Source organism: Sorex fumeus, unplaced genomic scaffold (assembly GCF_029834395.1).
Source record: "Sorex fumeus unplaced genomic scaffold, SorFum_2.1 ptg000044l, whole genome shotgun sequence".
NCBI lineage: Eukaryota > Metazoa > Chordata > Mammalia > Eulipotyphla > Soricidae > Sorex > Sorex fumeus.
In genome coordinates, this window is record NW_026606101.1 from 21,452,330 (window position 1) to 21,480,083 (window position 27,754).

At 53.5% G+C, this 27,754-nt stretch overlaps 1 protein-coding gene across 1 annotated transcript; it reads right to left on the reverse strand.

Annotated features, from left to right (window-relative positions):
• Positions 1–1,171: 1,171 nt before the first annotated feature.
• On the reverse strand, positions 1,172–27,505 carry ADRA1D (adrenoceptor alpha 1D). Its single transcript, XM_056121211.1, has 2 exons — positions 26,255–27,505; positions 1,172–1,779 (listed from the first exon to the last, which is right to left on the reverse strand). Exons 1-2 carry the CDS (start codon positions 27,375–27,377, stop codon positions 1,181–1,183), a joined length of 1,722 nt encoding a protein of 573 aa, XP_055977186.1. The 5' UTR covers positions 27,378–27,505; the 3' UTR covers positions 1,172–1,180.
• Between the last annotated feature and the right edge of the window lie 249 nt (positions 27,506–27,754).

Consider the following 27,754-nt stretch of genomic DNA (forward strand, 5'->3'; position numbering starts at 1 on the left):
CAATGTCAGCAATCTAATGGGAGCATTTCAAGGGCTGGACGCGCTTTTACTCAAAGCGAGCAAGCATGCCTCCTAGGTGAAGGGGCATGTGTGTGTCTCTCTCACTGACCACCTGATTCCTTGGGCAGGCGTCATTTCTTTCCTATGTTGTTTCACCCATTTCACCAAAGGTGTCTGCCTTTCTCACTGAGGCGCTCGGAGCATAACAGGTTGATCTGGGGATGGACAAAGCAGGGGGGGGGGGGAAAGAAAGAAAACTTGTGCTTACGATGACCATGTGGTTCCCAAGATGAATCACATACATTTTCAAAGCCAAGAAAACCTCCTAGGCCTTCGCTCATGCTAAATGTCCCAAGATCAGCAGCCATCAATGAAGAGAGTTCAGTGGAAACTAAAACGGTGAACACAAACCCACTCACTCCTTTTGTGGGCCTTTAGTACTTGGACGGAATTGGGGGGGGGGGGGTCTTAATGGGTTATAAACTAAAGAGGAATGGTTTGCAGTCTGGACAAAATAGAAGAACTCTTCTCAATAAATATGTCCCAGAATGACAAAGCTCTTCCTACTGATGGAGAAGCCACGGGCATAGCCGAAGGAGCTATGTACAGTGTAAACAGTAAGGCCCTGGGGGGCGAGGGGCGGGTGGGAGTAAGAGGGGCCAGGTGAGGGGGTGTGCAGGAGGAACCTGAGCAGGGCAGAGTGGGCCTAGGGGGGGTACATCAGGCTTGTGGGACTGACACCCCAAAAGCTGGGGTGGGGGCCCTCTGGGTCCTCCCCTAGGCAGTAAGGAGAAACCGTGTCCACGGAGGCAAGGGGTGAATGGACTGACTCCTAAAGGGGAACCCTGGGGGACAGCCCGGGCAGCCACCAGGGCTCATGGATGGATCAATGTGTCTCAAACAGGGACAAGAGCAAATGCTCCCGTGGAGCAAAGCCCCAGATTTGGGGTGAGGTCCCCATGTCCTGGATGGGATCCTTTACTCTTCCCTCTAGCCCTGACCCGGTCCTTAGGGATGTCCGTGACCCCAGATCCAGTTCCTGATCACTTGCGACCCCTCTCACAGCCCCCCCATGGGGCTCATCATGTGGAGCAAAGTCTTCCTCCCCTTGTTCCCCACACCCCCTAATCTCCCATCTTCTCCCTCCCCGCGCCCCTCGCGCACTCGGGGGCTCCGGTCCTTAGATATCCGTCTCCCTGAGGTTGCTGTAGTCTGCCAAGTCGCAGGGGGCGCCTCCAGTGCCGTCCTGGGGGACACCCAAGGACACGGCCTCCACCTCAGGGCGCTCTGAGCGCGGCGCGGCGCTCCCGGGGCGGAGCTTGTGCGACAGGCTGGACACCTTGGCGCGCAGCTGGGTGGTGGGTCTCCGCCAGGGCCCGAGCAGCCGCCACTCGCGGAAGGTGCAGGGGGGCTTGCGCCGGCTGGCGGCGCCGTCGGGGGAGGCAGGGGCGGACGGCGGCGCGACCAGGGCCAGCGGGGCTCCGGGGGGTGCGGCGGCCGGGCCGGGGTAGTCGCCGCCTTCACCGTCGTCGTCGGGCTGCGCGCCCACGGCGGGGGTGGCCGTGCTGGAGGCCCGCCAGTGGTGGCCGTAGACGCGCCACAGGGGCCGGCGGCGCCGGCGCCGGCGACACTGGCAGCGCAGGAGGCGCAGGAAGGCGCGTTTGAACTCGCGGCTGGAGCAGGGGTAGATGAGCGGGTTCACGCAGCTGTTGAAGTAGCCGAGCCAGAAGATGACCTTGAAGACGCCCTCCGACGGCTTCAGATGCGGGAACAGCGAGCCTGCAAGGAGCAGAGACCCAGGCAGGTGAGTGCCCCGGGGAAGGAGGTGCGCGCCCTCCCCACGGGATCACCAAGAGGGATGTCTCTGCCCAGATGGATGGAGGGGGTGGCGGGAGTCTGGTAGGTTCAGGGGCTCCATGCGTACGGATGGGCGGGTGTCCTTTTCCAAGCCCTGAACAGAGCATTTCCCACCAATGGCAGCCAGCCAGAATAGAATGTGATGAAACCAGGTGAAATCGCCACGAGGGACTGGAGAGAGAGTACGGCAGGTAAGCTCTTGCCTTGCGTGGAGCCAACCCAGGTTTAATCCCGGGCACCCCATATGGTCTCCTGAGCATCACTGAGGTCACTCCTGAGCACAGAGCCAGGAGCAGCACCTGGGTATTCTCTCTCTCTCTCTCTCTCTCTCTCTCTCTCTCTCTCTCTTTCTCCCCTCTCTGTCACTCATTCTCTCTGTCTCTCTGTCTCTCACTGTCTCTCTGTTTCTCTCTCACAGTCTCTCTTCTCTCTGTCTCCGTCTCTCTGTCTCTGTCTCTCTGTCTCTCTCTGTCTCTCTGTCTCTCTCTCTCTCTCTCTCACACACACACACACACACACACACACACACACACACTTTGAAATATTGTCCCTGGAGTTGAGGAGATACCTCAGTGATCAGGGTGATCTGCGGCGCCCAGTTCCACCCTAGCACCAAATCGCACCCCAGCACTGCTGTGTGTAACCCTGATGATCCCTGGTATCTCTATACTAGCATCGACTCCCAGGTTAGGTGTGGAAGGCTAGGACAGAGTGGTCCCAGGACTCCCTGAGCACTGCCTGGGAGCCCCCACTCTAAAAAAAATATTGTTTCTACTGCTGTTTGGAAATGATCACCATCAAGAACACATCTGCTTAATTAATGCCTGAACGTAGATGCATATTTAGTACCACGTCCCACATTTTCATTGAAAAATATTTCGTTGTCAGGGCCGAAGAGGTAGTACAGTGGTAAAGCATTTGCCTTGCACGCAGTCGACCTGGGTTCAATCCCCGGATTCCCATATGGTCCCCTCAGCACCACCAGGAATAATTCCTGAGTGCAGAGCAAGGAGTAACCCCTGAGCATTGTCAAGTGTGACTCCAAAACCAGAACAGAATTTTTTGTTGGTCGGAGAGACAGTATGGGGGTTAGAGTGCATGCCTTGTGTGGAGCTGTTTGATCCCTCCAGCCCAGCACCAGCACCAGCACCACTACATGGTCCCTAGAGCATTGCAAGGTGCAGCCCTGGAGGTTCCCCTGGAGGCTCCCCATGCTTTGCCCCCTGCACCCCCCTCCCCAGCACCGCCAGAGTAGCCAGAGTGATGCCCGGTGCTGTAGGGTCTGTCATAAAAAGAGGACCTTGCATTGAACTGTTGACCCAGCAGGCTAGAAACCACTAGGACAGCCCTTTGGAACCCCTGAGCACTGCTTGTGCGACTCAAAAAAAAGACCTTTGGACACAGTTTTCAGTGAAATTCATTTTCCTGGCGACCCTCTGTGCTTGAATGCATTTGGAAACCTGACTCTGAGAAGGGGTCTGTGGACTTCTGCAGATGCCAAGCAGGCCTGGAGTGAGATCTCTGAATCAGACGCTGGCAGGGCTTGCGCCAGGCACTGGTCCAGCTCCCAGCACTCATGGCCTGGCTCCTTTGGTGGCCATGGGGGCTTAAGTCTCCAGGAAGTCAGCAAGAACACGTGAGCGTTAGCAGTGGCAGGGACAAATGGGCAAGAGGACAGCAGCTTGAGGCCTGGGCTGGCCCCTGTGGGGTACACTCAGAAACCTGCAGAAAGAAAATTCCATAAGGGCCAGGATCACTGTCAGGTTCTCGATGCTAGTGCCCAGGAGGGCATTCGGGAGCTCCCTGAAGTGTTGGCAGTCTCTGCTTCCATTCTGTGGGAGGTGGGAGCCATAGGCAGTGGTCAGCGGAGGAGGAGAATGCAAAGCCCCATGAACAGAAAGCCCGAGGCTGCAGGGATGCCTGGTTGCACCCATCTCCAGAGAAAGTGGTCCAGGCTTCCAGGATGGCTGGAGGGAGCAACCAGGGAGGTGGGGATGGTCAGCAGCATTGGAGTGGGAGCTGTGCCAGGAAGCTCCCCCCGCCCCAACCTGCCAGACCCTCTTCCCTGGCACCCCCACCGTGGACCTGAAATGGTATGTTCTGTTGCTTCTGACATGACTCAAAAGCATGATCCAGGCAGCAAAGGCCTCACTTTCAGCCTGTCATCCTTGGGCAGAGGACAGAATGGAGGTCAGAGGGCACAGGGCAGAGGACTAGTGGATCCTGTCTGGGTAGAAGCTGCAGGTGCCTAGGAGGTAGGGGTCCCGGACAAATCACAAACTCTTCTCTTTCCCAAAGCCCCCAAGGATAGGGCAGTAGTGTCCCCCTCGTGAAGGACACCATTGTCCCCTCTTTGCTCTGGGGGACCATGCCTGTGCCCCTCCCACCACATCAGAATTCCTGTCTAAGAGGATCAGGCAGCAGCGTCGCCCAGCCTACGCCTCTCCAGCCTCACCGTGCAGCCCTGGGCAAAATCTTGGCTCCAGAACATTTTGCTTCCCTCTGCTGTGGGCTGCAGATAACACTCTCGGGGGGAAGATTCCTCCATCTCAGAGCCCAGCTCGCAGCCCGGGCTCCTGATTTCTGGCAAAATTTTCACCTCCCCTTTCTTCCTCTATTGCTTTGGAGAGAAACTTCAGTCCGGGGAAGGGACCCAGCTTCCTTTCCGGCCCCGAAACAAAGGCTGAGACCTGGGGAGTTTGGGGACTGGGGTACAGGGCATCAATCCGGGTGTGTGGAGGAGACCATGTCCCCTGGGCGAGGCGCTGGGCAGATGTCCCTGGAATGCAGGGGTCACCAGAGCTGACCTCAAGACTCCAAGGTGGTGCCCCACCAGCATTCCTGCACACTGCACTGTGTGAAGGAAGATGGAGCGCTGAAAATAACTCTGACTCAGGACACGGCTCTCTTATATTTAGCCCGGGATGACAAATCCGTGGACTATGCTTTCAGCAGCGAGCCTGAAGCCGGCCAAAGGGCATGGCTATCAGTGTGGCTCGCACGGCCATCGGGGGGCCGCGGGCGTGGATGCTTGTGAGGCAGCCCAGCCTGGCTGTAAACATTCGCCTTCTCCTTTATGCTCAGGCAAGCCTGCTTGCTGCCGGCAGGGGATTCCTTCACACCAAGTTGCTGGGGCTCACACGGCCTGTCAACGCCCAGGTTTTGTAGTTGCCTTGGAGCTGAGGCTTCCTTTGGATTCTCCCAGAAGCTGACCCAAGGCAGGGACTCGTGGAAGTTGAAAATCTGGGGTGGGGGTGGGGGTAAAGGACATACTAAAAGTGGAGACGAGGGGCAGGGGGAGACGGGGGGGGGAGAGAGAGAGAGAGAGAGAGAGAGAGAGAGAGAGAGAGAGAGAGAGAGAGAGAGAGAGGAAAAGCCAAAAAGGAGACATCCAGTTGATTATCACTTCGGGACAATTCTACTAGGAGCTCTGGGACATGGAGATGGTGGAGAACAGGGAACTCAGAGTTACTTGTAGGGAACTACGAGGGAAGTGGGGGCAACTAGACCCCCATCACCATCTGTCATGGGCTGCACTGCTCCTTCTGGGTATGGTTTTTATGCACTTGCCCCGCCCCCACACTTTATTTAAACACCGTGGTTTACAAAGTTATTCACGATGACTTGCTACAGGCATTAAATATGCCAACCCCAATTCCACCACCACTGTCATCTTCCCTCCACCATTGTCTCCGTTTTCCCAACCGCCCCTCAAGCCCGCCCCCCTAGCAGGCCCACAGTAATTTATTTTATATTACTTGTTACCACTGAATGACTAATGGAATGATGGGAAAGTATTTCCGAGAAGAAAATTTGTGAAAATTGTATCTTGCCATGGGGACATTAAGTCCTTGGCCTGAGGGTTTTACTAAGCTGTCGTTACAAGTTGAACCTTCTGTGTGAATGTTTTCATTAGTGTGATTGGTTGGTTGCTGCTGTTACATCCCATCTAATCTGCTGTGCTGCTACTGGGTTGTCAGTGATGAAAAGCCACTCCAGAGGATTTTCTGCACTTTTGGCCTGTTCCACGGGAGGACAATGGAGATTTGCGGGCTCTGGTGCTGGTGGAATCCGAGTTTCCAGGGGAGGGTGATGTAGGCAGGATCTCTGGCAACTTTTTTTAAACTGCTCTTTGCCCCAGGGACACAGACAGCTGGCCCAGACAGTACAGATAGATGTCTATGCCTTGGGCTCCAGCCTCCCATGAGCCCCCCAACTTCCCCTCACAGGTGGTGACTCAAGGCGTCACACTCATCTCTACAGTCTACTCCCTGACCTTCCTATGTCCTTCATGGCCTTTCCTGCTGCACTCAACACCCCACATTCTCCAATATGTCCACTGCCTCCTGCAAGGACCTGTGGGGCGTGGGGAGGGGGAGAAAGGAAGGGGGCGCATGGGCCCACCCTCCCCTTTGCATGCCGCAGGTGAAACTGATTTGCTCCAAGACCCCTGAGGCTGGCCCTTGACTCATGGGCATTAGCTTTGCCATGCGGCCTGATGTGGGTATATCAGTGGTGGAGCCCCTTCTCAGATCCTCCCCTGATAATATAACTCTGGGTTGTGACTACTCAGGTTGACCAGTTGCCTCTCCTGCCTCCTTATCCCTCTCCAGTTGCCTGATATAAGCTTTTGTCAGGACCCGCAGACCTGCAGCCCTGCTCCAGGAAAGTCTTAATGGCAGCTGGGGAGTCTGAGCCAAGACCTCTCTCTCTCTCTCTCTCTCTCTCTCTCTCTCTCTCTCTCTCTCTCTCTCTCACACACACACACACACACACATACACACACAATTGGGCAGCCACCTTCTCTGCCCTGAGCTGGCACTCGCCCCCACACTCCTCTGTCTACTGCCTTTCTTGCAGATATAAAGCCCAGCCAGGCTGACTCATCTTGGCAGCTGTCACTGGAGCCAGATCTTGGTAAGGTGCCCTCTCTCAGCTTCTCACCGGTCCACCCCGGCATCCCATGATCTTGCTTACGTGGCTCCCCTTCTCCCTGCAGTCTGACTTCTCGTCTTCTCGTACCTCAGCCAAGAGTCCACTCACTGCATTTGGATACTGGCGGGCCCTCCCAGTCTTGCCTCTGGGCTATTGTATATGAAATGTGCTTCCACTATCCTCTACTTGGCTGTGCTAGCACTGACAGCACCTCCTCCAGGAAGCCTTCCTTATGCCACCCCCTCCTGACCAGCAGAGCCGACTGTATTTTGTATCCCATGCCATTCCTCTCCCCAACCCCAGGACATCTACTTACTCTCAAGTGCCAGGAACATTAGATGTGGGTTAGGGAGGTGGTGCATGAGGTAGAGCACATGCTTAGTGTGTTCGAGTTGCCCTGAGTTTGATTCCCAGCACCTCCTGGCACCCAAACATCGTTACCTTGTGGTCCTAAAGTGTTCCTGGTTGTTGTGATCTCGATGGTCCCTGAGCAATGCCAGATCAAGCATAGCGGGTAGTAGCCCTACCTTCCACCCCCACCGGTCACCCCACTGTGTGTGTATGGGGAGCAGTCTCTATTAAAAATAAAAAAAAAAACACCATAGGTAACTACCGGTTTCATATCTCTTGTTTATAAACAGGAAAGTCCCTATACCATGCCTGGCATATTGAAGCTGCCCCAGATGCCCCACCCCACCCCAAAACTTGAGATGTCATTGACATGGGCCATTAGCTTCAGGTGTACAACACTCAGTATTGGTGGACCTCGTGGGATGGTCACCTCCCTAGTTCTAGCTCACTTCCACCACATATGATCACAAGTTTCTTCTTGGAATGAGGTTTGATGATTGACTCTTCGTGACAGAACTGTCCTGTCCTGTCCTGTCCTCCCATTGTTCATCGATTTTCTCGAGTGGGCCCAGTAATGTCTCCATAATGAGACTTTGTTGCTACTGTGTTTGGCATATCAATACATCATGGGGAGCTTGCCAGGCTTTGCCGTGCGGGTGATACACTCTCCATAGCTTGCTGGGCTCTCCGAGAGGAGCGGAGGAATCAAACTCGGGTTGGCCATGTTGGCTGCGTGCAAGACAAACGCCCTACTCGCTGTGCTATCGCTCCAGCCTGTGACAGAACTAGTGAATCATATTAACCATAGCCAACAAGCTGTTCATTAGCTCCATACATTCTTGGGTTCTTTTTCTCCATCCCTTGCCACTGCTCCATCATCAACCACGAATGGTCCTGGAATCCCCCTTACTTGGCACCACCCCTTAAAACCCTGGTCCAAGTTACCAACATCACTTATGCCCTTCCAAGTGGGTCCCCTGCCCCTTGCTCTCCATATTCGGCCCGCACACAGTAGCCGGAACAACCCATAAAAATGTGACCTGAGCACCTGGTTCCATATCAAACAGTTTTCTGCTGTGAACTGTAACTTCCTGTCCTCTCTTTCATCAGAATTTTGACTACCTGCCAGCCTCCAGACCGATTCTATCATCTTCCTTCTGCTCGGCTGTGACTCTGACTCACACACCTCAGCCCTGCTCAATCCATCCACATCCACATCCTGCTGGGTTTGGACTGTAGAATCCGGCCAGTTCCTCACACTGGAGTGGCCCGGCCCTTTTCCCGAAGCCTTCTCTTCTCTCGACAAGTCCATACATACCAGCTCCTCCCCCAGAGAGGCCGATCCTCCAGCCCAGGGTGATGGGCACTGGCTCAAATCTCACTTCTCTTTGCTGGGCAGTAAAGGCATCCCTCTGTGTACTGCAGCTGCATCCCAGATGTGTGGTACCACTCTGCATCCTACTGCTGTAGCGGCCTCTGCTGCCTCTCAGCTCTGCCTCTCTCCCAGCACCTTTCCAGCCCCACCTGCTTTCACGTGCTGCTTTGCCCCATGCCCCCCTCCCCCCATCCAAGCCCCAAACCTGCAGACACTGTTCTCACATGCCCCACCCACGGTTTCCCTGGTGAATGGACAAGTGTCGGAACATTATATGACTGAAATTCAATCATGAACAACCTTGTAACTGTGTATCTCACTGTGATTCAATTAAAAAAAAATACTGACTTTGACCCATTGAGTTTTGGCCATTTCTTTCTTCCTATATATTTTGTTGTATTTTTTTTGCCACACCTGGCTGTGTTCAGGGGTTACTCCTGGCTCTGTGCTCAGGAATCACTCCTGGTGGGGCTCGGGGAACCATATGGGGTGCTGGGGACTGAACCCAGGTCAGCGGCATGTAAGACAAACACCCTACCTGCTGTGATATCTCTCCTGCCTGACCCCTGCATTTCTACCTTCAGCCCACTCTGCTTGCTCAAATCCCAGATTTGTCAGTTCAGGGGCCTCTCAGACATCTTCTACTTGCAGGCCGGCCATCCTGGCCCCTCAATCTTATCCTGACCCCAGAAAGCTTTCATAGGGTAAGGTTGGCAATAAATTGGTTAAACAAGAAGGTGAAAGGGTAGTGAAGAGGAAAGCAAGCTAAGGAGGAAAGACTGAGCAGGGAAGGAGAGTAGGAAGATGTATGTGAAGGGATGGGGGTGGGATTGAGAGTGCGGGGTTTGATAATATAAATGTTTCACATTCTTCTGAGAAAGTGGCCTTTGAGAACAGAGGGGAAGGAAGCCTGTGGAAGGAAGAGCATTCCAGGCTCAAGATATGGCATGTGCATGAGAAAATGCTCTACATCATTAATCATCAGGGAGATGCAGATCAAAATCACAATGAGATACCATCTCACACCTCAGAGACTGGCCCACATTCAAAAGAACAAAAGCAACCGATGCTGGCGCGGATGTGGCGAGAAAGGGACACTCCTTCACTGTTGGTGGGAATGTTGACTGGTTCAGCCCTTCTGGAAAACAGTATGGACGATTCTCAAAAAATTAGAAATTGAGCTCCCATTTGACCCAGCAATACCACTCCTGGGAATATATCCCAGAGAGGCAAAAATGTATAGTCGAAGTGACATCTGCACTTGTTTGTTCATTGCAGCACTCTTTACAATAGCCAGAAACTGGAAGAAACCTGAGTGCCCAAGAACAGATGACTGGTTAAAGAAACTTTGGTACATCTACACAATGGAGTACTATGTAGCTGTTAGAAAAGATGAAGTCATGAAATTTACATACAAGTGGTACAATATGGAAAGGATCATGCTAAGCGAAATGAGTCAGAAAGAGAGGGATAGACATAGAAAGATTGCATTCATCTGGGGAATATAAAGAAACAAAATATGAGATTAATACCCAAGAATAGCTGAGATCAGCACCAGGAGGATTACTCCATAGCTCAGAGGCCAGCCAGGCATTCTAGGGGAAAGGGCAGCTCAGATAGAGAAGGGAACATCAAATAAAGGGTGTTTGGAGGATCCTCCCAGGAGGGGAGATGCATGTTGAAAGTAGACTATGGACTGAACATGTTTGCCACTCAATGCCTCTTTTGCAGACCACAACACCCAAAAGGAGAGAGAGAACACAGGGGATTGCCCTGCCACAGAGGCGGGGGGGGGATGGGGATGGGGGGGATATTATCCATGGTGGTGGAAAATGGGCACTGGTGGAGGGATGGGTATCTGATCATTGTATAATTGAAACCCAAGCACAAAAAATTGTAAATCTACAACTGTACCTCATGGTGTTTCACTAATAAAAAAAAATTAAAAAAAAAAGATATGGCATGTGCAAAGGCCCTGAGGTGGCCCTGGTATGTTCATAGAACAATGGTGAGGATGGGTGGGCAGAACAGAGTGGCTGAGAGGAGATAAGGCCAGTGCTCCACCTCTGTGCTCTGCCCTGTCCAAGCTGTAGTCGCCCTGCCTGGGAGCAATTCAACTACCATGCTTACACCTTTGCATCTAGCAATTTAGCTCTGACCTGCCTAAGCAAAAGGCTGTTTATAAACAGATCCTGTGCCTCGTGTTCAAACTCCCCCAAAACTGCCCTTCCTCTTCTTGGTGTAAGTGTGTCAGATTCACACAGCTCAGCATGGGGTCCCACCCTCTGACACCCTCTCTTGCTTCACACACTCTGTTCCAGTTGCAACCCCCGTGTTCCTTGTTGCTTCTTGGAGGCACCAGACACCCTCCCCGTCACCAACCCCAGCCTTTATCCATGTCCTCCTGCCCCTGCCTCCATCCTCACCCCACTCACATGCTCTCACTCACTTTCCCAGAGAGGGGCCGCTGACATCCCATGAAAAGTAGCAGTGTGGGGCGGGGTTGGGGTGGCGGCAATGTCAATGCAGTGGGTAGGGTGGTTGCCTTGCATGCTTGCAACCTGGGTTTGATACTCAGCACCATGCGTGGTCTCAGGAAAGAGGAGAGGAGAGGAGCGGAGAGGAGAGGTGGGGAGGGGAGGGGAGGGGAGGGGAGGGGAGCCAGAGAGATAGCACAGTGGGTAGGGAGTTTGCCTTGCACACAGCTGACCCAAGTTCAATCCCTGGCATCCCATATGGTCCCTGGAGCATCTCCAGGATTGATTTCTGAGCTCATAGCAGGAGGAGTAAGACATAAGCAACACTGGGTATGGCACCCACAATTAAAAAAATGGAAAAATTCAAACAAGCAACCACCAGAAGCAATGTTGTTGAGGTCTAAGTTAGTGGTTAAACACTTGCCTTGCATGCCCTGAGTTTGATTCCCAGAGCATGCCTGTACACACACACAGACACACAGACACACAGATACACACACACACACACACACACACACACACACACACGAGTGCTTCTTTTTTCTCCACCACACACCCCAGCCTGCTCATGTGGCCCAATTTGCCCTTTGTGACAATTGTCTCCTGTGTGGTGCCAGTTGGGTTATTCTTTCTTTGGTCTGCTCCTACCCTCCCTCTGCTCACCCACAAGGGACCTTAGGGGCACGGGGGGCACCCAGCAGGCGCTGCCTAACGCGCCCCTCTTCTCTTCCCTGTGTGTCCACCACAATGGACCCGCTCTGTAGTGGGGTCCCTCCTGCTGTGTCACCGCAAGCCTTTGTGGAGTCTGGCGTCTTGTTTCTGTTTGCAAACCCAGTAGGGGTTGGGGGTGCTCTGCGAGAACCCCAAGCTCTCAAGGTTCCAGTCCCTACCACTGCACAGTGGCTGGGAGGCGTCTCCTCAGACAGGTGTCTCTGCCTTCCCTCTGCAAACGGTGAGTGGCGTCCTGGGTTCTGGCGGGGCGGCCCCAGCTTTCTTGTCTGTGTCCCCACCCTCTCCACATTCAGCACCAGAAAGCCACCCCCCCCATGCCCTCCTCCTGCCTGTCTGCTCTCCTCCAGCACCCCAGGGTGCTTTTTGCTCCCTCCTCCAACCCCCTGTTTGGGGCGGCGTGTCCTCCCAACCAGACCTGGCTCAGATGCCCTTCCACAGCCCCTGCATTTGAATTAATTTTTTGTTGGGCTGGGGGGTCACACCCAGCAGTGCTCAAGGGGCCCTTCCTGGCTCTGTGCTCAGGACTGAGCCCTGGTGGTGAGCAAGAGACTATATCTGGTGCTGGAGATTGGGGATTGAACCAGGTCATAGCCGAAGTGGCCACAGGAAAGGCAAGTAGCTGACCTCCAACAGCACCTCCAGCTCTAGCTTGCTTCTCTCTTCTCTCCCTCCCTTTTCTTTCTTTCTTTCTTTCTTTCTTTCTTTCTTTCTTTCTTTTCTTTCTCTCTCTCTCTCTCCCTCCCTCCCTCCCTCCCTCCCTCCATTTTGCTTTTTTGGATCACACCTGGTGATGCTCAGAGGTTACTCCTGGTTCTGCACCCAGAAATTAATTACTCAGTGGTGCTCGAGGGACCATATAGGATGCCGGGGATCAAACCCAGGTTGGCGGCATGCAAGGCAAGCACTCTACCCACTGTGCTATCATTCTAGCCCCTCCATCCCCTGCATTTTATTACAGTTTATTACTGATCTAGCTGTACAACCAGATTCCTGACAGCTCATCTGAATTACTTGTTCTTTTTTTGGTCACATCCATTGATCTTTGGGGTACATGTCCGGTTCTGTGCTCAGAGATCACTCTTGGTGCATTGGGGACACTGCGGTGCCAGAGATGGAACCCAGGCCTCCTACGTGCAGTGCACACAGTCCTGCCTACTATTCGCCCTCTCATCCCTGAGCTCCTCCTTCTAACCCAGTGCCTGTCCCCCTCCAGCCCCAACAGTTCAGGAAATACTTGTTATATGAATGTGGACAGGTGCTCGGGAAGGTGACCCTGAGCCACAAGGGAGGAAACAGGGTGACACTTTCTGGGTGCTCAGTGCCTGCTACCTCTGAGCAGCATATCTTTCTCATTTAGCCCCCAGGGTATCCCACTTTGCAGAGATCCTCGTTACCCTCAAGGGCAAATGGCAGGGGTGTCCCTGAACCTGCTCAGACTCCCATCAAAGAGCTCTTTATAAAAAAAAATTGTGGGTGGCCCAAGCACTGGTGCGATAGTACTGCAGATTTGCCTGGCATGTGGTCAGCCTGGGTTGGAACCCTGACACCCCACATTGTTCTGAGTCCCCCAGGTGTGACTCCTGAGTGCAGATCAAAGAATAAGCCCCAAGCACCACTGGCTGTGGCCCCACAAAATTTAAAAACTGGGAGGCAGAGAGCACAGTGGGTAGGGCGCTTGCCTTGCATGCAGCTGACCCGTGTTCAATCCTCAACATCCCATATGGTCCCCCCAAGCACCTCTAATAGTAATCCCTGAGCACAGAGTCAGGAGTAAGCCCTGAGCATCTCTGGGTGTGATCCCAAAACAAACAGAAAAACCCCAAGAAGACCCCATCAACTTTTGGGACTGGAGATAGTACAATGGGTAGGGTGCTTGCCTTGCCGTTGCTGATCCCGGTTTGATCTCCAGCATCCCACATGTTGTCCCACTCACTGTGAGGAGTAATTCCTGAGTGCAAAGCCAGGAGCAACCCCTGAGCGTTTCTGGGTATGGTCCCCCCTAATAAAATCCCCAAATTTTGGACCACACCCAGCAGTGTTTCTGGCTCTTCACTCTGGGATCACACCTGGCAGAACTTGGGACCCATGCAAAGTTCTGGGGTTGAACCTGGGTTTGCTGTTTACAAGACAAGTGCCTTACCCCTGTATTATACCTCCAGTCCCCAAGGCTCAGCTCACCACTCAAAAACACTTCTGCCCAGTGTGGAGACCGGCAGTCATGAGTGGGCACTCAGGCTTTTTCTTCTGCCTCTGCAGGGTGCAGATGGCATCAGGTGACCTCAAACACAGCTCCAGTTGTCTCCTCTCTGTCCCGGACTTTGCTCTCTCACATGTGTCCCAGAAAGCTTGCTCCCACCTGCCACGCCCAATGCCCTTTAGTGGGAGTGAGGGGGTGCGTCTGTCAGGACCTGAAGCTGATGTCCAGGTGAATGGGGCAGCCACTCGTCACAGTGGCAGGGCCTTTGCCTGGTTCAGGATGGTCACAGGTAGTGTGTGATTGGGAGGGGATGTCTGTCAACTGGATGACCACAAGTTAGTCCCATGTCCTAAGGAACAGGGATGACCAGATCCAGGAGGAGCCACTGACATGCTGGTTAAACTGGTTGAGCCTGTCCATGAAAGGGTGGCTCTGAAGCCAAGCTGGGGTACACAGGCAGGTGGGTGGGGAGGACTGAGTGATTAATGACGCTCTTTTGGGATCTCCAGAAGGAAACTTATTTTTGGCAGATCGTCAGCCTTCACAGTCAGCCTTGTTCATAACTTGCAGCCAACCCTGACATCGGCTGCACCCCCGCATTCTCCTTTCCCGCCCTCTGTTGATAGTGGCGTTCTTCCCCAACCGCCGGGAGGAATCCCTGAGCATCGCTGGCATGGCACCTCCGAGCCCCCTAATAAAACCCCCCAAGTGTTGAAGGAGTTAAGCGGGGATAAAAAGACCACATCCTCCTACAAGATAGTCAGGTCTCTGTGGGGCTAGAACATGGATTCCCAGTTCTGGAGTCCTGCCTCTCTCTCATTCTCAAAGTTGCTCCCTTGCAAAGTGGCTTTTTGTTTTCAGCCACACTTGGTGGTGCTCAGGGCTTACTACTAGCTCTAGGCTCAGAGATCACTCCTGGAGAGGCTTGGAAACCCATATGAATTGAACTAAATTGATGGGAGATGTGTGCTGAAAGTAGATAAAGGACCAAACATGATGGCCTCTCATTATCTGTATTGCAAACCATAATGACCATAAAGTAGAGAGAGTGTAAGAGAGAAATTGCCCATCACAGGAGCTGGGGGTGGGGTGGGATGGCATGGGGGGGAGGGATACTGGGGACGCTGGTGGTGGAAAATGTACACTGGTGGAGGGAATGGGTATTTGATCACTATATGACTGAAACTCAAGCTTGAAAATTTTGTAACTGTAGTTCACAGTGATTCAATAAAAATAAATAGGAAAAATTGAGCCCAAATCAGCTGAGTGCAAAACCAGCACACCATTGTATATGCTGTCACCTGGATGACCATTGCTTGGTGGCTCTAACCCTGAGGTCTTTTCTCAAGAGGCTGGGCCTCTGAGCCTGGCAGACCTCTTTGTTGTACTCTGAGGCATCAGACATACTTGACAATAAAGTGGATTGAGCTGAGAGCTCAGGACACTTCAGAAAAGTGATCCCAGCATCGATGCTAGGAAAGAGAAACTTGAGACAGAGCAAGGGGCGCGTGCAAAGGCCCGGAGTCAGTTTGAGGTAGAGTGAGGGCTATTGAAACAGACAAGAGGAGGAGCCACTCACCAAAGCTGGGGACATCTGGGAGTGGAAACACTGGAAGGTCACTTGGAAGAGGTGACCTGGAGAGGGTCCAAGTCTCAAACGGGCATGGGGGGGCACGGCAGGCACCTGGGAGAGCATGGTACAAAGGCAAACATCTTGGATTCTTGCAGTGCAGTTCTCTGTAACTGGCAGCTCTGCTGGGTCCGGATGGACCAAGAATAGCTCAGGGGTCCTTGTATGCCCCATTTCCCTCAGGATCCATTGGGCCCAGGGACTGGCACTGGACTACTGGTCTAACCTCAGGCACCCACTGCAGGGGAGGGGCAGCTTCTGCAGCCATTGTGTCAAAGAAGGTCACATGTGTCCTCTTCCCTTCCTGGCTTATCAGGAGCCTCACCCAGGGGCCATCAACTTTCTTTTTCTTTCTCCCTTCTCTTTCCCCTTCTGTTCCTTGCTGTTATTCTACTCTTGTGGTGGTGGTGTTGGTGGTGGCGTGCTTCCAAGCAGTGCTCAGATAGCCGGAGACTACTTCTTGCGATTCTCAATCAATTGGAGTTGAGAATCAATTATTAGTGCCTGAGGTGCCAAGGATTACCTGGACTGCCCTGGCAGTGTCGGGGGATCTCCAGACCACCCCCAGTGATGAGGAGACTTGACTATGGGCAGCAATATTCCTTTAGCAAATGTTCAGTTAAACATGGGTTTGTATCAACTCATGAGAACTGACTGTTGAATTTACAGGAATTTTGCAAGCTGGCTGATGTCTTGTGTTTCCCTTGAAATGGACGATGATGGGGATATTTACACCATGGAAATGGAAGATCATGCAACTCAGCATCCCATCCAGAGCCAGTTGCTAAACAGGGGTACACCCCTGACTACCACATAGTGAGATAACCTGATTCAAGGTTTGGAGTTTATAAAAGCAGGGAGAGGTGAAGGAGCTAAAGATGGATAAAGAGGACAGAGTGATGGGTCATGGGCCTAGCTGGTGGGGAACGGAGGCTGAAATGATCAGAGGGCAAAGTGGAACTTTGGTTAAGCCTGGAGTCAGTGAGCAGGAAGAGTGGGGACCACTGAGGAAGGCAGGCGGGAGGGAGCAGAGATTCATTGGGGACTTGGGAGGGGGGCAGGAAATGGTTGTAGAGAAGGTGAGGTGAGTCCCCAGGGTGACAGCATGGGTGAGCCTCAGTAGAATTACACTGATGGTCAGGTGGGGAATGGAGTGTGGGAGAGTGGCTGGAGCAATAGTGAGCAGGTAGGACACTTACCTTGCATAGGGTCAATCTGGGTTTGATCCCTGGGACCCCACATGGTCCCCAGCCAGAAGTGACCTGAGTGCAGAGCCAGGAATAAGCTCTGAGCACAGCTAGGTATGCCCCCTCCCACACACACAAAATAAAAAGAGTTGGGGAGAGAGAGACAGAAAGACTCTATCTCATAAGTCTTTAATGAATGAGACAGAATGATCAAACAGTTCATTGGGTGTTTGGAACAAGAACTGGGTAGAGGACAAGATCCTCAGAGGAGGTGGGATATGTACTCACTGACACAGCTCTCCCACCAATGGTATATTTTTCCTTTTTTTGGGGGGAAGGCATATTTAGCAGGGCTTACTCCTAACTATGCTTTCTGAGATCACTTCCGGCAGTTCTCAGGGGACTATTTGGGGTGATGGATATTGAATCCAGGTTGGCTGCATGCAAGGTTAGTGCCTTACCCACTGTATTCTCCAGCCTGTATTTTTCTTTTTTTTTTAAAAAAAGAGAAAATATTTCTTAGCTCTGTCTACTCGGTGGACACTAACTCTGTATCAAACTAACTCTGTATCAAAGGACACCTGAGATTTCAGATTTAGCTTTTAACTGGTCATATTTTCTGAAAGGAACCAGGCTCTTAGATCAAAAAGAGAAAAAAAAACCACAAACTGAATCTGATGGTTCATCTCATCATACCGGAAAGTGAAGAAGTGCTTGTCATTTGGGTTGTCTCTAAGATACCAGGTATCAACTTGAATGGATGCCATTAGCCAGACTCAAACAGTGATGTTTATAATTTAAAAAGTCACACGTTTTCATGATAAAGTGCTAAATACCTTCTGCACTGTGAAAGAAACTAAAATCAAAACACCCGACTGAATAGGAGAAAATACTGGTGCATCATCCATCTGAGCAAAGGTTAATATCTAAGATCTGCAAGAGCATTCTCAAAGATCAGCAAGAGAAAAATAAGCAATCGAATCACACTGGGGAGAACAATTGAACAGACGTTTCTCCAAATAAGACATACGGAGGTCCAACAGGTGCATGAAAAAGTGTTCATCATCACTGAGTATCAGGGACAGGCAAATCAAAATGACAATGAAATATCATATCATGCCAGTGACAATGGTCTAATTTAAAATGCCTGGAAACAATTGAGTTGTTGAGAATATGGTGAAAAATGAGCCCTCTTTCACTGCTGGTGGGAATGCTGTCTGGCTCAGTATCTATAGAAAGCAGCATGGGGATTTCTCAAAAGGTTCCTAAAATGACCCACCCATCCTATTCCTTGGCATCAATCCCCAGAACACAAAAACATAATTTGTGGAGCTATATGTATACCGATGTTCACTGCAGTACTCAGCATAACAGCCAGGAGATTGAAACCACCCAAATATCCAAAGACATGAATGGATCAAGAAACTGTGGGATCTACACACAGAATATTACACAGCTATCAGAAAAGACTGTTGCAATTCACTGTAACTTCCAGATAAAACAGAAGACATCATGTTAAGCAAGTGAGTGAGAAAGAGAACAAACTGTGGAGTATAAAGAAATGAAGTAGGGAAATGACAATGGCCAATGAAAACAAACCCTGAGATTCTGCCAAGATTCTCAGGGTATCTTGATACAAGATTGTATCTTGTATCTTGATACAAGATTCTCTGTAGAGCCAAGTGCTAAATTGCGAGCAGGTTAGGGGGGCTGAGAAGGGACCTAAGAAGAGTGGGGAGAGATACTCTAATGGGGAGGGTGGGGGATGGTATAGTGACATTGTATACCTAACACATTAATATTGTTATCATTAACACGGGTTCTTTTGGCTGAGAACTCCAAGCCTTCTTGGAGTCATGATGGGCGACCTCCCCACCTCTCCCTCTACTTCTGGAAGCCCGGCAGCCACTCCACGTCTCACCATTGCCACCATGTAAGCTTATCAACCCACCTTATTCCAGAGACTCAAAAAATTTCTTGGACACCTGTTCCCAGCTGAGATTTCTGGGACTCTCTTGGAGCAGGGAGCCATCTCCCACCCAAAGAAAGTCTTGGCAGATACTTCCACCCCCAAAGCTGCTGTCATGTCTCTGGCTGGACGCCAACACTTCAGGATTGAGATTCAAGGAGAATCTGCTAAAACTTCAGGTACACGGGTCCTTATGGCTGAAAACTCCAGCCCTTCTTGGAGTCAGGATGGGCAATCTCTCTCCACTTCCCTCTTATGTCTTGTATTACCTAGTGTAATCACAGTTCCAGTCATCACAGGACTATGGCTGATTGGGTCACTTTATAATGGAGCGATCAGGCTGCTGGCCCCTGGATGCCTGGTTCATTATAATGATACAAGGTGATGACTAAACTGTAACACCGAATGTGAATCTGATCAAGCCAGTGCATGGGAAGCACAGGAATAGCAGGACACATGGCATGGCACAACTCCACACAATGGGACGCTCGCTGGGTCAACAGATGGAAGTTTAGAGGTGGTGGTGGTAGTGTGTGTGTGTGTGTGTGTGTGTGTGTGTGTGTGTGGAGGGAACTGAATGAGTAATTCCTAATTACCTGATTGGTAATACCTGACCAAGAGGCTGATCAACCGCATGGTATGGATGCCCCTTTTCTGTTATTTTGATAAAAAAATCTTCGAGGCAATGGGCTGCACTTAAATACCACAAAGTAACTACGGAATGGTACAACACAATTACCTTGACGTGTTTGAATAAACCGCAAAACAAAACAAACACTGTCCTTCCACTGTTCATCGATTTGCTCATTACTGAGCGGGCCCAGTAATGTCTCCACTTTGAGACTTGGTGTTACTGTGTTTGGCATATTGAACACGTCATGGGTAGCTTGCCAGGTTTTGCCATGTGGGCGAGATACTCTCGGTAGTTTGCCGGACTCTCCAAGAGGGGCGGAGGAATCAAACCCGGCTCAGCCAGGCTGGCCGCGTGCAAGGCAAATGCCCTACCGCTGTGCTGTCGCTCCAGTTTATTCCAACTTTATCCAGTTTATTCCAACTGAATAGACAGACTGCAGTTATTATGAAAAGAAATGCTCCTGTCTTCAAGAAATGTCTGTTTAAGAAGGTACAGATGAACTGAGAAGATGTCTGGGATTTTCTTCAAATTAATTTGCAGTGGTGGGAAACTAGTGGCAGTGGTTGTAGGAGACGGGCCATGAGCAATGGGCCGAGGAGATGGTTCAATGGGATGAACATGCAGGAGGTTTGGGAGTGATCCCTAGCACGGCACAGTCCCCCAATAGCGATGGGACAACCCCTGCACACAGAGCAGGGAGTAGCTCCCAGCACTGTCAGCTGTGGGCCCCCAACAAAATATAACAACAAGGAAATGGAATAACTGGCTGCTGTAGTAAGAGAAATAAAGCCCTTAGCGAGGGCTGCCAGCTTCCCTGCTGATGAGGCATCTCAAACACATTCACTGACCCAAGCATGGCAGAGCAGTTGCCAGGATCTGGGGAAGAGGCAATGGAGAGGCTGCTAATTAACAGGTGCCAGGTTTCAGCTAAGCAAGGCGAGTAAAATTCTCCAGCTCTGTTGTCCAACAGCAGTCAATGCTGAAACGTTTGAACACTGAAGTGGCCAAGTGTTCTGCAATGTCCTTATGGCAATGATAAAGACAGGCAGAGGACTGGCCTTTGTTCCCCAAACCCCGCATGGCGATAGAGGGTGTTGCCATGTCCTCCTCTACCCACATTTATTTTTAAAAATTTTATTAGTGAAACACCATGAGGTACAGTTGTAGATACAAATTTTTGTGCTTGGGTTTCAATTATACAATGATCAAACACCCATCCCTCCACCGACTATAGACCAAACATGACTGCCACTCCTCTACCCACATTTACTGAGCACCTACTCAGGGGCAGGTACTGCTTGGCAGAGGAGGCAAAACGTGAGCGCCCCCTGCGGGCGTCAGTGATATATTACAGGGACTGTCTCCAATACCCCTACCCATCTCTTTGCCCTAACACTGCACCATTGGCCTCAGACACAGAGAGCCTGTAGAGAGGGGTCCTTTGGTACTTGATTCCCAGGTTATACCCTCTGGACCTGCTGCCACGTGTTGCTTTCCCACCTGGACACTAATTCCTCAGCTATCCCTGCCACCCTCCCCCCATCCCCCAAGAGATACATACCTACACAGGGGGCTGGAGAGATAGCACAGCGGGTAGGGTTTTTGCCTTGCACGCGACCGACCTGGGTTCGATTCCCAGCATCCCATATGGTACCCTGAACACTGCCAGGAGTAATTCCTGAGTGCAGAGCCAGGAGTACCCCCTGTGCATCACCGTGTGTGACTCAAAAAGCAAAAAACAAAACAAAAAGATACATACCCACACAGGTAAAAATCTAATTAAGGCTGAGAGAGTACAGCGGGCAGGGCTTTTGCCTTGCATGTGACTCTGCCTGGCTCTATCCCTGGAATCCCACATATGTGCTACCAGGAATGATCCCTGAGTGCTGTCAGGAGTAAGCTCTCATCATCTCTAGGTGTAGCCCTCCAGAACAAAAATAAAGCAAACAAAAAGAAATATCTTTTTTTTTTGCGGGGTGGGGGAGGTGGATTCCCATTCCAAGCAGTGCCTGGGGCCACTCTTGGGGACTCCCGGTGATTCTTGAACCCACAGAGATGGTTAAATGCTTGTCCTGGCAGTGTGGTACTGTTTGGAATCAGAGAGGTTGGGAGTCACCAAGCCACTCCAGGTGGGGCGTGGGGACCAAGCCATGCCGGGGAGCTGATGTGGGGCCGTAAGCACGTGAGGCACACGTGCTCTAGACCTTGGAGCTACCTCCCCTCCTTGCATCCTCCTTCGTGACTTTTGTCTGCTCTGGAATTGCAGGCACACAGACTTTGTCTGGCACACAAGCTGCCAATGTGCGTCCTGACTCACTAGTCTACATGAGCTGTGCAGCCCCTCCGTTTCCCGCAGACCCGAGTTGGGGATCTTTCCTAGCTGCAGTCTTGTCAGTGCGCCCCTCCCTTCCTCCTGGGGGTGGCATCACGCTTCATCTTCTGACCCTCTTGTCACAGACGCCATACACAGGGTACCCTCTGTCACCTCGACCCTTCACTGCCTCCACATGTACAGAAGCCCTTTCCTTCATGCTATGTGCAGGAATACTGACAACTACAGTGCATGGTGAAAGACGTACGTGATGTGTCTGGGGAACCTAGTTTGGGGGTGGGCAGGGTGTAAGTGAGCATTAGTGACCCCATCTAGATATGCACACAGAGGGGGACAGATGTGGGGGGATGAGAGAGAGAGAGAGAGAGAGAGGGAGAGAGAGAGAGAGAGAGAGAGAGAGAGATTTCTATACCCTCTTCCCCACTTGGTTCTTTGTCCTGTCTGTGTGTTCTAAGACAAGTTCTCACACTCTGTGTGTCTGCAATAGAACCAGGTCCAGGAGGAGTGGGAGGGGGGGAGAGAGGAAACAACAGGTACCCGGGGAACACTCCCCACCCCCGGACTCCTCTCTCCCTTGGGGAAGAGTCAACCACAAGCCCTGGGAAGGCTCTTCAACATGGTTGCGCAGACCCTGGCGAGGGCTGGTGGTCTGGCCGTGTCAATGAGCATCACCCTCCAAGGACCCATTAGCTATGATGCCAGCCTCAGCGTCCTGGAGACAGAAGTCCCTGCTCTGTCCACAGCCATAAATTTCTACCTTTCCTTCCCAGCCTCTCTCCAGACACCCTCTCCCCAGTCTGAGAGCGAGATGGTTTCCTCTGGGACACATGAGTCCACCCTGTTGGCTCGCCAGCCCCTGAATAAATCCTTTTGATTCCACACCAACTCTTGTCTCTCGGAGACTGTCCTTTGAGATGTGAGCACGCAAACCTGGGGTGGGGAGGCAGGCCTCAGGTGCAGACTGGGTGCGCCTGTCCCGAGACATACTCCTACGGTCAGACAGTCTTCGTGCCCAGGAGGTGTGCTGAGGAGGGACTGGGCACTGAGCTCTGTGGCTACTTTGTGTGACTAACCACAAACAGAGGCCAATTGGGAGGTTCAGTGACCTTTCCCCCAGCACAGAGATGAGGGTCTGGCTGTGACCAGAAGAAGGCGGTGAGCCTGTGGCATGTTATATGCATGCATGCACATGTGCGTATGTGAGCAAAACTGGTCTCAGTACACAGATCCTTATCCTGGTGGGTCTCAGGGGACCATATGTGGGGACTGAACCAGACCCAGTCATGTGCAAGGCAAGCACCTTAACTCTCTACTATCTCTCCTCTTTCTTCTTTTTATCCTTCCGAATCCTCTTTTTTGGGGGAGACTATTTCCCCCTGGAAATAGCCTGGGTCTCCTTAACCAGTCTCCGTGTCCTCCACTCCACAACCCACTACATGCTGGCATTTCTGTGCCAACATATGCTCTGGATTCCATCCACCTTCCTTCCCTCAAAGTAGCCTCTTGGAATGTTCCCTTTGCCTCAAAGGCATCTCCCTCTGCCCAGGTCTCGTGCTGGAGCCGGGGCGGGACCAGGAGCTCTTGGGCTCCTCCAGTGCCTCCCTCCTGCATGCCCCCAGGCTGTTCCTGTGCCCACAGCCTCTGCCTCCCTGGCCCTCTGCTGCCCACCCGCTCAGATTCTGCTCAGCCTCCATCCTCTTTCCTCACTGCTGCCAGATGCCACTTGGTGCAGCCCCATCAGCGACAGGAAGGAGGGCACAAGGACTACCCTGGGACCCCTTCAGATGTGTGAGGAACAGAACAGATGGGAAGCTTGAGGAAGACCAAGAGGCGAAGGTCACGGAAGTTTACGGATGACTTAGCAGAAGAGGGGGACCTGGAATTTATTCAGTGTTTCTCAATCTTTTCTCCACTGGGGTCCCCTCCGAAGCTCATTTCCCTCTGGTTCCCCAATCCTACCACCTGGTTCTTAGTCTCATGCTCTGGCCTCCCAGTTCCATGATTTTCAACCTTCCCTGGTGGAAGCTTCTGGAGGCCTTTCTTAAAGGGGAAATGCTGATCCAGTCCATGGATCCGTTCTCATGCTAAGAAAGACTGAAACACAACACATCAATCTGGAGCTCCAGGGACAGAAGTCTTTTGTGATGAACTGAACACTGAACAAACTGAAAGCCCAGCACTCAGCAGCAGAAGGCACCATGCCATGGAACTCCTTACTGGAATACTAGACTGCCATCAAAATGAACCAGTGCAGGAAAATCTCAAGGATAGACACTGAAAAAAAGCCAAACAAAGGCTGACCAATTTTGGCACAAATCCTAAAGACACACAGCCACCAACGCCAGGCTCTGTTCAGGCTGCAGATGGTTGGTGGGAAGAGCAGACATCTATGTGAATAAGTGAAAAACACTAGATTTACCTCTGGGGAAAGAGGGAGGAAATGAGGAAAGGGGGCGGGATAGATGGCTTCACTGGGTCCATTTTATTTCTTTGGAAAGAGAGGAAGAGATCAGAGGCAAATATGGCCAAAGGTGACATCTGTTCAAAGTGGGTGATTCAGAGGACAGACATTCACTGTCTTACTTCCTCCACATCTGTGTGTTCTCTGCTGGAAAACCTTAGAAGGTAGCCACATGCCCACTGAGGATGGCGGCATCCCACACGCAATACATCACTTCCTACTGGGGGTCAGCGTGAACCCGACTGGAGCAGTGGGTGGGTGGGGGAAAGGCACGTGGGTGGGTAGGTGTCTCTTCAAAGTGGGGCACAGCGACCCTCTCCTGCCTGCCTCCCCACTGCTCCCTAGCCCCACTCCCCAGCAGCAGACGATTCCTGCTGATGATTTTCAAGTCAGTAGATTTTTCATTCGTTCCTTCCTGCTGGACATTGACTATCCATTTCCCAAAGCAACAGCTCAGAGCTGATCCTGGACCCCAGGTTTCACTCACACAGTCTTTCACTGAAGCCTCAGGACAGCCCTCCAGGGGGCGCTGGCCCCATCTCGGCCACCACCACCCCTATTATTTTACAGATGCCCAGACAGGCACAGAGCAGTTCCCAGATTTGCCAAGGCTGCCCAGCGAGGGGGATGGGAGAGGAACTGGCTTCAAACCCAGGCCACCTGGCACCAGCGCCTGTATCCTCGTGGCCGTGCCCTGCTGCTCCTCGGGCCTGGGGCCCTGGGCCACATAACACACCAGACACCGATGTGGTTACAGTAAGAGAGCCAGTCAGGCGAGGGAGGCTTGCTCCTGCGAGAAAAGGCAAAGACACAGGGAAAACCCTGAAAGGCGGGGAGGGTGAGGGTGGGAGAGCAGTAGAACATGGCCCCAAAGAAGCAGCTGCAACTGGAGAGTCTGGAAGGGTGGGCAGGCCAGAGCCAGAGAAGAGCAAGTGCAAGGGTAGGGACTGGGTGTAGCAAGAAACTGGAAGAGGGTCAGAGGGGACAGAGCATGCCGGAGGGAGGACACAAACCATGGGGCCAGAGGGGAGGTCATCCCCGTGCTCTCCCTTAGGGTTTCCTTACAGGAGGGGGACTGAGCCTGGGCCCTTGCTATCCTGGCTGTGCCTGTGGTCAGTCACTCTGGAGGCTGCGTGGAGAGGGCCCTCTAGGGAAGAAGGCCGGGGCGCTCTCCCAACTAGGCTGCAGCACGTGGAAGGAGCAAGGTGGGGGCATGGGGTGGGGGTGGGGGCTGGGCTGGCTGGAGTTGCAGCCATGAGTCAAGGGACTTGGGGTGACTGCATCCCTAGAGATGCCCTCCCCTCCCCAAAGCAGCCCCAAAGGGCTATGAGAGGGTTTAGGAAGCCCCTGAGAATAGCTGCTTAGCTCCCAGCACTGCAGCAAAGCCGGTGAAAGAAAACAAGAAAGTTCTCTGAAGAGCTAAAAGGATTCGGAGAGTGGAAAATACGGCTATTCTCAGCAGGACTCTGTGATCCCTAGTCTACCCACTACCTTTCCTTCACCCACCCCTACCCCCAAGAGAGTTCTCCGGGCAATCACGGACATCAGCAGTAGAGAATCTCAGGGCAGGGCAGGGGGTGATGTCCAACATCAATGGGAGCTGGGAGGAAGTAGGTAGCCAGCTCGTGGTGGTGGGGGGGGCAATCCCCAGGCCTTGCAGCATCTGAATGAATGAACTATTACAGACTGAATCACTCTGCAAGTCCTTGCACCACTTCTGGGGTTTTTTCCTATCTGGGGGGACAGAGGGGGCACACACAGGCGAACATATACACTGCCCACTACTTGTCTTGGCCAGATGCCCACTGCTCTGTGTTTATTTAGAAGAGTCGAGGGTGTAAATAGCCCTTGTGGCTTGTAATGGCCACGGAGAAGGAGAATAGAATAGCACAGAGAATAGCACAGTCCGTGAAACAAATCCTGAAAGCACCTGCACGTGCCCCTAAACTGAACCAGGCTTGGGGGCACCTAAGAGGCCAGAGAGAGGTTCGTCCTCAACCTTCCCTATCCAGGTGCAGTTCCCTGCTCCGTAGGAGATGGCCGTCGGCGCCCCGAAGGCATGGCCACAGACTGGCTCAGGGAGGCTGTGGAAAGACGGGGCCCGGGGGGTCACTCACCCAGAGGCAGCACGAAGAAGAAGGGGAACCAGCACAGCACGAAGACGCCCACGACGATGGCCAGGGTCTTGGCCGCCTTCTTCTCTCGGGAGAACTTGAGCAGGCGCACGGACAGGGAGCTGCGGAAGGTGTGGCCCTTGGCGCTGCGCATGGCCCCGTGCGCGCCGTCGGCGGCGCCCGCGCCCGCGCCGCGGCAGTGGATGCGCAGCACCACGTCGGAGGCCTTGCCGCGCTCGCGCTTGACGCCCGCCTCGAGGCTGCGCGTGGTGCTGCGCGCCACCACGTACACGCGGCAGTACATGACCACGATGACGGCCATGGGCAGGTAGAAGGAGCACACGGAGGAGAAGACGGCGTAGCCCGCCTCCTCGGTGATGCCGCAGAAGCGCTCGTCGGGCGGCACCGGCTCCTTCCAGCCCAGCAGCGGCCCCACCGACACCACGAGGGCCACGACCCAGAGCAGCGCCAGGATCGCGGCCGCCTTGCGCTCCGTCATGATGGCAGGGTACTTGAGCGAGTGGCGCACGCCCACGTAGCGGTCCACGGAGATGGTGCAGAGGCTGAGGATGGAGGCCGTGCAGCAGAGCACGTCCACGGCGGCCCACACGTCGCAGAAGGCGCGCCCGAAGGCCCAGAAGCCCAGCACCTCCATCGTGGCCGAGAAGGGCAGCACGGTGGTGCTCAGCAGCAGGTCGGCCACGGCCAGGTTGACGATGAAGTAGTTGGTGACCGTCTGCAGGTGGCGGTTGCAGGCCACGGAGAGGATGACCAGCAGGTTGCCCGCCACGGCCGTGAGGATGAAGAGGGCCAGAAAGACGCCCACGCCCACGCCCTGCGCGCTCACCACCAGCCCCCCGACGGCCGCCGCCGTGCCGTTCACCGCGCCGCCGCCCCCCGCGCCCCCGGGCTCCCCGGCCGAGCTCCGGTTGTCGTCGCCGCCGCCCGCGCCCACCACCACCACGCCGCCGCCGCCCGCGGCCCCCGGCACGCCGCCCACCGCCGGGCCCTCCGGGGCCGCCGTGCCGCCCGCGCCCGCGCCCCCGCCGCCCGTGGGGGAGCCGCCGGCGCCGCTGTCCGGGCGAGGTCCCTGGAAACTGACGCTCAGGAGGTGGCGGAAAGTCATCTCAAGGCGCGGCCGTCGGGGCCCGGGCCCGGGAGAGGACGGGGGCACCGGGCATAGCCGCGCGGCTGCGGGCTGCGGCGCGCCGGTCCCGTCGGGGGCCGGTCCGTGCGCCGGGTGCGGTGGAGCGCGGCTGCCCGCGAGCCGAACCGGGGCCGGCCGGGCTGGCCGGGCTGGCCGGGCTGGCGGCCGGGGCTGTCCCCGGGGGGTCCGGCCGTGGAGTCGCACCGAGAGCCGGGGCTGGAGGCGCGCGGCTGGCGCTCTCCGAGCGTGCCCCGGAGAGCCGGCAAAGCGGAGGTTCCGGGGGGCGGCCGGGCGGTGCAGGCGGCGGCCACTGCGGCGCGCGCTCCTGGGCGCGGGGGGCGGGCCGGAGGAGGGGC

Bases quoted from the DNA above. Each gene is read 5' to 3' on its own strand.
- ADRA1D (XM_056121211.1), bottom strand. From the start codon at position 27,377: ATGACTTTCCGCCACCTCCTGAGCGTCAGTTTCCAGGGACCTCGCCCG. The intron at 1,780-26,254 runs GTGAGTGACCCC...TGCTCCTTGCAG, and splicing joins CTTCTTCGTGCTGCCTCTGG to GCTCGCTGTTCCCGCATCTG.